The sequence below is a fragment of the Coregonus lavaretus genome (genome assembly GCF_964263955.1).
Source record: "Coregonus lavaretus genome assembly, contig: HAP1_SCAFFOLD_4490, whole genome shotgun sequence".
Taxonomy (NCBI): Eukaryota; Metazoa; Chordata; class Actinopteri; order Salmoniformes; family Salmonidae; genus Coregonus; species Coregonus lavaretus.
This window is the reverse complement of record NW_028163052.1, coordinates 26326-37297: the sequence shown is the minus strand read 5'-3', so window position 1 is coordinate 37297 and position 10972 is coordinate 26326. Positions and strand designations below refer to the sequence as shown.

Sequence of the window (10972 nt, the reverse complement as noted above, 5' to 3'; positions counted from 1 at the left end):
ATTACCCAGACTCCTATGCACCAGCGGGGGGTGACGGTTTCTGTAAAGGCTGTGAGAGGGATTTGAAAACTCCCTCAAACATGCATATAACAGTCAATGGATCTTCCATAGAATATGTTTGACATTCTGATCACCTTTCCGTATTTGATAATTTTAATGACAGAACAGTCACAGTGGGTATGTATAGTAGTAGATACCTATGAAACAGGGGCACAGACAGAAAGTGGCTGAGACGGTGCTCGAACCCCCATACAAGATTTAACCATTACAGGTGAGTCTTACATTTTACATTTTAGTCATTTAGCAGACGCTCTTATCCAGAGCGACTTACCTTGGCGATCTGGACACACCAGTTGAGCAACAGCTGAGAGCCGATGTTGTCCTTGTGTTCATGGACGTAGTCGAGCAGGCAGCCGTGGGGCATGAGCTGGGTGACCAGCTGGATGGTGGGGCTCAGGCAGACCCCCAGGAGACGGACCAGGTGGGGGTGTTCCATACTAGCCATGATCAGAGCCTCCTGGGGAACACACACAGGGACTCAGGCCCACAGGGAGACCATATATTCTAATACATTGGAACCATAAACCACAGGGGGTGCCTATATTTGTCCTGTGTAACCTGTACAAGTATGTGGTGTGAAATGGAAGTGTGTTTTTTGCATATCCCACTCCCCCGAGACACCCTCGGAGAGTGGGATCACAGCCAGGGATCAGCCATTATTGACCGCGACCCTGGAGCAATTAGGGTTAAGTGCCTTGCTCAAGGGCAGATCGACAGATTTTTCACCTAGTCGGCCCGGGGATTCGAACTCTAGCATCCTTTCGGTTACTGGCCCAACACTCTAACCGCTAGGCTACCTGCCGCCCCTATACACTGCTGTACGTCAGGGGGGTAAGGGGACTCTTATGAGGGCTGTATTAGGACTGAAATGTATTTTGCGTTCGTTCAAATCATGCATTATTCCATTTGGTTTAACTGATGTGCAGCAGAAGTACGAGCAGGAAAGATATCAACATTTAATCACCCAATTCACAAGATACATACACACTAGCACTCACAGCCACCAGCAGTACAGCCAACCTCCCCCAAACACAAAGACGACAACTCTAACATAAATTCAACCAGTTTATTGCCACGTTGTATCACATGACAGTGCTGGTGTTACACAGAGCGAGAGAAGGCAGGAAAGTATAGTGCATACGGCTCAGAGATTTGGTCTGCGGCCCAAATGGTACCCTTTTCCCTTTGTAGTGCACTACCATTGACCAGGGCTCATAAGGAAACACACAGGGCTTTGGTAAAAAAGTAGTGCACTACAAAGGGCTAAGGGTGCCGTTTGAGATATATCTTGGATTTATGATCGGTGCTTCACTGCGCTTGAATAATCCAATCCTTAGTTATCAGCTGCAGATCTATTACAATCGAAGGCCCTATATCTCCAGGATCTTAAATCAGGGCCATTGTCAGAGGGAGAGAAGGGGAGAGAAGGAGAGAGAAGGAGAGAGAAGGGGAGAGAATGAGAGAGAAGGGGAGAGAAGGTGAGAAGGAGAGAGAAGGAGAGTGAAGGAGAGAAGGAGAGAGAAGGGGAGAGAAGGAGAGAGAAGGGGAGAGAAGGAAAGATGGGGAGAGAAGGAGAGAGAAGGAGAGAGAAGGAGAGAGAAGGAGAGAAGGAGAGAGAAGGAGAGAAGGAGAGAAGGGGAGAGAAGGAGAGAAGAAGAGAGAAGGAGAGAGAAGGAGAGAGAATGAGAGAGAAGGGGAGATAAGGAGAGTGAATGAGAGAAGGGGAGAGAAGGAGAGAAGAAGAGAGAAGGAGAGAGAAGGAGAAAGAAGGGGAGAGAAGGGGAGAGAAGGAGAGAGAAGGAGAGAGAAGGGGAGAGAAGGAGAGAGAAGGAGAGTGAATGAGAGAAGGGGAGAGAAGGGGAGAGAAGGAGAGAGAAGGGGAGAGAAGGAGAGAGAAGGGGAGAGAACGGGAGAGAAGGAGAGAGAAGGGCCCCTCTGTCTGTCGGCTTTTGACTGAGCCTGCCTGTATAACAGCTCATGGTAAAGAGGTTCACCTATCATCTATGTGTGTATCTGTGTGTAGTGGGGGGGGGGGGGGGGGGGGGGGGGGGGGTATAGTGTATAGTGACATGATCTTGTTCACGATGATGCAAGGACTGAGAAATGCTATCCTCATGCTACATATTAGCATGCGTGTAAAGATCTATGGCAGTAGCGGTCTACTACTGTTTGCATTGATGAGTGTGAATGTGAGTGTTCTGCTGTGTGTGTTAATCAGTGTGCGTCTACGTGTCTCATCTACATGTCGTCTACGTGTGTCTTCTACGTGTGTCTTCTATGTGTGTCTTCTACGAGAGTCTTCTACATGTGTCTTCTACGTGTGCCTTCTACGTGTATCATCTACGTGTGTCTTCTACAAGTGTCGTCTATGTGTGTCGTCTACGTGTGTCTTCTATGTGTGTCTTCTACGAGAGTCTTCTACATGTGTCTTCTACGTGTGCCTTCTACGTGTATCATCTACGTGTGTCTTCTACATGTGTCGTCTACGTGTGTCTTCTACGTGTGCCTTCTACGAGAGTCTTCTACGTGTCGTCTACGTGTGTCTTCTACGTGTATCATCTACATGTGTCGTCTACGTGTGTCGTCTACGTGTGTCTTCTACGTGTGTCTTCTACGTGTGTCTTCTACGTGTGTCTTCTACATGTGTCGTCTACGTGTGTCTTCTACGTGTGTCTTCTACATGTATCTTCTACAAGTGTCTTCTACATGTGTCTTCTATGTGTGTCTTCTACATGTGTCTTCTACGTGTGTCTTCTACATGTGTAGTCTACGTGTGTCTTCTACATGTGTCTTCTACGAGAGTCTTCTACATGTGTCGTCTACGTGTATAATCTATGTGTGTCTTCTACATGTGTCGTCTACCTGTGTCTTCTACGTGTGTCTTCTACGTGTGTCTTCTACGTGTGTCTTCTGCATGTGTCGTCTATGTGTGTCGTCTACGTGTGTCTTCTACATGTGTCTTCTACGTGTGTCTTCTACATGTGTCATCTACGTGTGTCTTCTACATGTGTCTTCTACGAGAGTCTTCTACATGTGTCGTCTACGTGTGTCTTCTACATGTGTCTTCTACGTGTGTCTTCTACATGTGTCTTCTACGTGTGTCTTCTACATGTGTCGTCTACGTGTGTCTTCTACATGTGTCTTCTACGTGTGTCTTCTACGTGTGTCATCTACGTGTGTCTTCTACATGTGTCGTCTACGTGTGACTTCTACATGTGTCTTCTACGTGTGTCTTCCACATGTGTCTTCTACGAGAGTCTTCTACATGTGTCGTCTACGTGTGTCGTCTACATGTGTCTTCTACGTGTGTCGTCTACATGTGTCGTCTACGTGTCTCTTCTACATGTGTCTTCTACGTGTGACGTCTACGTCTGTCGTCTACATGTGTCTTCTATGTGACTTGTGTCGTCTACACTGGTGCCCTGCTGGCACACACACACACACACACACACACACACACACACACACACACACACACACACACACACACACACACACACACACACACACACGTCTAAGTGTCTCATCTACATGTCGTCTACGTGTGTCTTCTACGAGAGTCTTCTACATGTGTCTTCTACGTGTGTCTTCTACGTGTATCATCTACGTGTGTCTTCTACATGTGTCTTCTACGTGTGTCTTCTACGTGTGTCTTCTACATGTGTCTTCTACGTGTGTTTTCTACATGTGTCGTCTACGTGTGTCTTCTACATGTGTCTTCTATGTGTGTCTTCTACGTGTGTCATCTACGTGTGTCTTCTACATGTGTCGTCTACGTGTGACTTCTACGTGTGTCTTCTACGTGTGTCTTCCACATGTGTCTTCTACGAGAGTCTTCTACATATGTCGTCTACGTGTGTCGTCTACATGTGTCTTCTACGTGTGTCGTCTACATGTGTCGTCTACGTGTGTCTTCTACATGTGTCTTCTACGTGTGTCTTCTACGTGTGTCTTCTACATGTGTCGTCTATGTGTGTCTTCTACGTGTGTCTTCTACGAGAGTCTTCTACATGTGTCGTCTACGTGTGTCTTCTACGTGTATCATCTACGTTTGTCTTCCACATGTGTCTTCTACGTTTGTCTTCTACGTGTGTCTTCTACATGTGTCGTCTATGTGTGTCTTCTACGTGTGTCTTCTACGAGAGTCTTCTACATGTGTCGTCTACGTGTGTCGTCTACGTTTGTCTTCTACGTGTGTCTTCTACATGTGTCTTCTACGTGTGTCTTCTACATGTGTCTTCTACATGTGTCGTCTACATGTGTCTTCTACATGTGTCTTCTACGAGAGTCTTCTACATGTGTCTTCTACGAGAGTCTTCTACATGTGTCTTCTACATGTGTCGTCTATGTGTGTCTTCTACATGTGTCTTCTACGAGAGTCTTCTACATGTGTCGTCTATGTGTGTCTTCTACATGTGTCTTCTACGTGTGTCTTCTACGTGTGTCTTCTACATGTGTCTTCTACGTGTGTTTTCTACATGTGTTGTCTACGTGTGTCTTCTACATGTGTCTTCTATGTGTGTCTTCTACGTGTGTCATCTACGTGTGTCTTCTACATGTGTCGTCTACGTGTGACTTCTTCGTGTGTCTTCTATGTGTGTCTTCCACATGTGTCTTCTACGAGAGTCTTCTACATGTGTCGTCTACGTGTGTCGTCTACATGTGTCTTCTACGTGTGTCGTCTACATGTGTCGTCTACGTGTGTCTTCTACATGTGTCTTCTACGTGTGTCTTCTACATGTGTCGTCTATGTGTGTCTTCTACGTGTGTCTTCTACGAGAGTCTTCTACATGTGTCGTCTAAGTGTGTCTTCTAAGTGTATCATCTACGTTTGTCTTCTACATGTGTCGTCTACGTTTGTCTTCTACGTGTGTCTTCTACATGTGTCGTCTACGTGTGACTTCTACGTGTGTCTTCTACGTGTGTCTTCCACATGTGTCTTCTACGAGAGTCTTCTACATATGTCGTCTACGTGTGTCGTCTACATGTGTCTTCTACGTGTGTCGTCTACATGTGTCGTCTACGTGTGTCTTCTACATGTGTCTTCTACGTGTGTCTTCTACGTGTGTCTTCTACATGTGTCGTCTATGTGTGTCTTCTACGTGTGTCTTCTACGAGAGTCTTCTACATGTGTCGTCTACGTGTGTCTTCTACGTGTATCATCTACGTTTGTCTTCTACATGTGTCGTCTACGTTTGTCTTCTACGTGTGTCTTCTACATGTGTCGTCTATGTGTGTCTTCTACGTGTGTCTTCTACGAGAGTCTTCTACATGTGTCGTCTACGTGTGTCGTCTACGTTTGTCTTCTACGTGTGTCTTCTACATGTGTCTTCTACGTGTGTCTTCTACATGTGTCTTCTACATGTGTCGTCTACATGTGTCTTCTACATGTGTCTTCTACGAGAGTCTTCTACATGTGTCTTCTACGAGAGTCTTCTACATGTGTCTTCTACATGTGTCGTCTATGTGTGTCTTCTACATGTGTCTTCTACGAGAGTCTTCTACATGTGTCGTCTATGTGTGTCTTCTACATGTGTCTTCTACGTGTGTCTTCTACGTGTGTCTTCTACATGTGTCTTCTACGTGTGTTTTCTACATGTGTTGTCTACGTGTGTCTTCTACATGTGTCTTCTATGTGTGTCTTCTACGTGTGTCATCTACGTGTGTCTTCTACATGTGTCTTCTACGAGAGTCTTCTACATGTGTCTTCTACGAGAGTCTTCTACATGTGTCTTCTACATGTGTCGTCTATGTGTGTCTTCTACATGTGTCTTCTACGAGAGTCTTCTACATGTGTCGTCTATGTGTGTCTTCTACATGTGTCTTCTACGTGTGTCTTCTACGTGTGTCTTCTACATGTGTCTTCTACGTGTGTTTTCTACATGTGTTGTCTACGTGTGTCTTCTACATGTGTCTTCTATGTGTGTCTTCTACGTGTGTCATCTACGTGTGTCTTCTACATGTGTCGTCTACGTGTGACTTCTTCGTGTGTCTTCTATGTGTGTCTTCCACATGTGTCTTCTACGAGAGTCTTCTACATGTGTCGTCTACGTGTGTCGTCTACATGTGTCTTCTACGTGTGTCGTCTACATGTGTCGTCTACGTGTGTCTTCTACATGTGTCTTCTACGTGTGTCTTCTACATGTGTCGTCTATGTGTGTCTTCTACGTGTGTCTTCTACGAGAGTCTTCTACATGTGTCGTCTAAGTGTGTCTTCTAAGTGTATCATCTACGTTTGTCTTCTACATGTGTCGTCTACGTTTGTCTTCTACGTGTGTCTTCTACATGTGTCGTCTACGTGTGACTTCTACGTGTGTCTTCTACGTGTGTCTTCCACATGTGTCTTCTACGAGAGTCTTCTACATATGTCGTCTACGTGTGTCGTCTACATGTGTCTTCTACGTGTGTCGTCTACATGTGTCGTCTACGTGTGTCTTCTACATGTGTCTTCTACGTGTGTCTTCTACGTGTGTCTTCTACATGTGTCGTCTATGTGTGTCTTCTACGTGTGTCTTCTACGAGAGTCTTCTACATGTGTCGTCTACGTGTGTCTTCTACGTGTATCATCTACGTTTGTCTTCTACATGTGTCGTCTACGTTTGTCTTCTACGTGTGTCTTCTACATGTGTCGTCTATGTGTGTCTTCTACGTGTGTCTTCTACGAGAGTCTTCTACATGTGTCGTCTACGTGTGTCGTCTACGTTTGTCTTCTACGTGTGTCTTCTACATGTGTCTTCTACGTGTGTCTTCTACATGTGTCTTCTACATGTGTCGTCTACATGTGTCTTCTACATGTGTCTTCTACGAGAGTCTTCTACATGTGTCTTCTACGAGAGTCTTCTACATGTGTCTTCTACATGTGTCGTCTATGTGTGTCTTCTACATGTGTCTTCTACGAGAGTCTTCTACATGTGTCGTCTATGTGTGTCTTCTACATGTGTCTTCTACGTGTGTCTTCTACGTGTGTCTTCTACATGTGTCTTCTACGTGTGTTTTCTACATGTGTTGTCTACGTGTGTCTTCTACATGTGTCTTCTATGTGTGTCTTCTACGTGTGTCATCTACGTGTGTCTTCTACATGTGTCGTCTACGTGTGACTTCTTCGTGTGTCTTCTATGTGTGTCTTCCACATGTGTCTTCTACGAGAGTCTTCTACATGTGTCGTCTACGTGTGTCGTCTACATGTGTCTTCTACGTGTGTCGTCTACATGTGTCGTCTACGTGTGTCTTCTACATGTGTCTTCTACGTGTGTCTTCTACATGTGTCGTCTATGTGTGTCTTCTACGTGTGTCTTCTACGAGAGTCTTCTACATGTGTCGTCTAAGTGTGTCTTCTAAGTGTATCATCTACGTTTGTCTTCTACATGTGTCGTCTACGTTTGTCTTCTACGTGTGTCTTCTACATGTGTCGTCTACGTGTGTCGTCTACGTGTGTCGTCTACATTTGTCTTCTACGTGTGTCGTCTACGTTTGTCTTCTACGTGTGTCTTCTACATGTGTCTTCTACGTGTGTCTTCTACATTTGTCTTCTACATGTGTCGTCTACATGTGTCTTCTACATGTGTCTTCTACGAGAGTCTTCTACATGTGTCTTCTACGAGAGTCTTCTACATGTGTCTTCTACGTGTGTCTTCTATGTGTGTCTTCTACATGTGTCTTCTACGTGTGTCTTCTACATGTGTCGTCTACGTGTGTCTTCTACATGTGTCGTCTACATGTGTCTTCTACGTGTGTCGTCTACATGTGTCGTCTACGTATGTCTTCTACATGTGTCGTCTACGTGTGACTTCTACGTGTGTCTTCTATGTGTGACGTCTACGTCTGTCGTCTACATGTGTCTTCTATGTGACTTGTGTCGTCTACACTGGTGCCCTGCCGGCACACACACACACACACACACACACACACACACACACACACACACACACACACACACACACACACACACACACACACACACACACACACACACACACACACACACAGGGGTCCAGAGTACCATGGTGTTGACAGTCTTCATAATTAATGAGTATTCATCCTCCTGCTATGCTGCTAGCTGCAGGAGGAAACAGGGCTGCTGATCATTGGCCAAACATCGCCAGGGGCCATTTCCATGTCCGTGTGTGTCTGTGTATGTGTGTGTGTGTTGTGTTTGTGTATTGTGTGTCTCCACGTCCAATCTGAAGACACGTGCCACTGCGTTTTGATTGCTGTTTAAATGAAGAAGCTGTGCGGCCTCCTCTTCCTAAATCCTCCATGCAGGGAGGGAGGAGAGTGGAGGGAGGAGAGTGGAGGGAGGAGAATGGAGGGAGGAGAGCAGAGGGAGCAGCGCGGCGAGAGGACAGAGGAGGGAGGACAGAGGAGGGAGGACAGATGAGGGAGGACAGAGGAGGGAGGACAGAGGAGGGAGGACAGAGGAGGGAGGATAGGCTTCAGCCTCCTCAGTCTGAAGCCTGGTTCTCCAGCCGTGTGAATTTGGGTCCAAAATGACACCCTATTCCCTTTATAGTGCACTACCTTTGACCAGGACACATAGGGCAGGGAACTATATAGGGAACATAGGAGGTTGGTGGCACCTTAATTGGGGAGGATGGGCTCGTGGTATCGGCTTGAGCGGATTGAGTGGAATGGTTTCAAATACATCAAACACATGGTTTCCATGTATGTGATGCCATTCCATTCACTCCATTCCAGCCATTATTATGAGCTGTTCTGCCCTCAGCAGCCTCCTGTGACAGCGAATAAGGTGCCATTTGGAACACAGACTGAGTCTCCCCTACCCTATCTCTCCACGTTGACCCCTCCTGTTTAGTCAAAGACATCTGAAGGTCCTCCTCCCCCCTTCCTTCCCACTCCTCCCTCATGCTGTCCTCCAGTTGACAGGCAGCTATCCCACCAGCCACGGCAGCAGACAGTGCTGGACCTGGGTAAAACTACTATTTTAAATAATTTCAAACACTGTGCTTAATTTAGCTTGCCTGTTGCAATTGAACCAATGTAATAGTCCACTCCAGGCAGGGTAAAGCAAGTCATTGAAAGATTGATATATATTTTTTTAAACCAGGTCTGCTGAGCCCCATTGACTCCTCTCTTGGAGAGGTGAAGAGAGGAGGGGAGAAAAGAGGATATGAGAGGAGGACAGAAGAGGAGAGGACAGGGGGAGGAGGGGAGAGAAATAGGAGGGAGGAAGCGAGTGAAGGGAAAGCTCATTAGCATAGCACTCGGCTGCTGATGCACTGTGGGAAATACCCAGCCTGCCTCTGGTTCCTCCTGGGGGCCATCACTAAGACCGCCTGCTAAGACACGTGTTACGTACTGTACTTAAACACACACACACACACACACACACACACACAACGTACATGCATACACATGTGTACACACATCAAAGCAAGATTGATAAAAATAGACATACAAAGACGCCGTAATACAAAGACATTAAAACACAGCGTAAATGGGTCGCTAGGGGGTTTCACTTAGGTTGCATCACAGACGTAGTAGATAACATCATTAGATTCTTACATTTTTCCTTTTGAAATAAAAGACTGCTGAATGTTTACTGAATGAATGGGGAATCGTACCGTCGTCAGCCCCATTGGTGCTGTGCTGTGAACCTGTGGTGTGTGCGTGAGTGCGTGTGGCGGTGGTGGTGTAGCGTATGGGGTCTCTACGGAGCTGGTAAAACACTCACATCCATGAACTCCACGTTAGCCTTGGGTCCCGTTGCCTCGTTCAGGATCTTGATGGCCACCGGGATCTTCACTGTCTCACCCTCCGGCACCCAGATACCCTGAGGGGGGAGAGGAGGAGAGAGGGGAGAGGAGATGAGAGGTAAGTTAGAGGGGGAGAGGAGATGAGAGGTAAGTTAGAGGGGGAGAGGAGGGAAGGAGATGGGGAGTGAGTTAGACGGGATGATAGGAGAGGAGAGAAGGAGAGGGAGAGGAGAAGTGCAGGGCAGGAGAGGTGAGGTACATGAAGGGAACAGGAAAAATTTGTAAAAAAGGGGAGTGGAGAAGTGGGAACAGGGGAGGTCAGACTACACAGCCACTGTCACAAAGTCAGACACTATGGTTTCTAGACATACAGTAGTTTAGACCTCTTACACTGTGAGACATACAGCAGTTCAGGGCTATCTCTCTGCTCTCATCCTCTCTCCTGCATGCGTCACAGCAGACCTGACCTGGATTTGCATGTGATCCTTACTACAGTGCCTTAGGAAAGTATTCAGACCGCTTGACGTTACAGCCTTTTTCTAAAATTGATTAAATCGTTTTTCCCCCTCATCAATCTACACACATTACCCCATAATGATGAAGCAAAAACAGGTTTTTAGAAATGTTTGCTAATTTATTCAACATACAAAACTGAAATATTACATTAAGTATTCAGACCCTTTACTCAGTACTTTGTTGAAGCACCTTTGGCAGTGATTACAGCATTGAGTCTTCTTGGGTAGTTTCTCCCATTCTTCTCTGCAGATCCTCTCAAGCTCTCTCAGGTTGGATGGGGAGGGTTGCTGCACAGCTATTTTCAGGTCTCTCCAGAGATGTTCGATCGGGTTCAAATCCGGGCTCTGGCTGGGCCACTGAAGGACATTCAGAGACTTGTCCCGAAGCCACTCCTGCGTTGTCTTGGCTGTGTGCTTAGGGTCATTGTCCTGTTGGAAGGTGAACCTTCGCCCCAGTCTCAGGTCCGGAGCGCTCTGGAGCAGGTTTTCATCAAGGATCTCTCTGTACTTTGCTCCGTTCATCTTTGCCTCGAGCCTGATTAGTCTCCCAGTCCCTGCCACTGAAAAACATCCGACAGCATGATGCTGCCACCACAATGCTTCACCGTAGGGATGGTGCCAGGTTTACTCCAGATGTGATGCTTGGCATTCAGGCCAAAGAGCAATCTTGTTTCTCATGGTCTG

The 10972-nt window shown here is 46.5% G+C and overlaps 1 protein-coding gene across 1 annotated transcript in view; it reads right to left on the bottom strand.

The window, feature by feature from the left end:
• Window positions 1-331: 331 nt before the first annotated feature.
• Window positions 332-10972, bottom strand: part of LOC311118542 (receptor tyrosine-protein kinase erbB-4-like) — a gene marked incomplete at both ends in the record, with an annotated part of 32416 nt that continues 21775 nt past the window's right edge. Inside the window, 2 exons of the mRNA XM_084193333.1 lie at window positions 332-517; window positions 9752-9850. Coding sequence (XP_084049459.1) covers window positions 332-517; window positions 9752-9850 — 285 coding nt within the window. The remainder of the gene's footprint in view (window positions 518-9751; window positions 9851-10972) is intronic.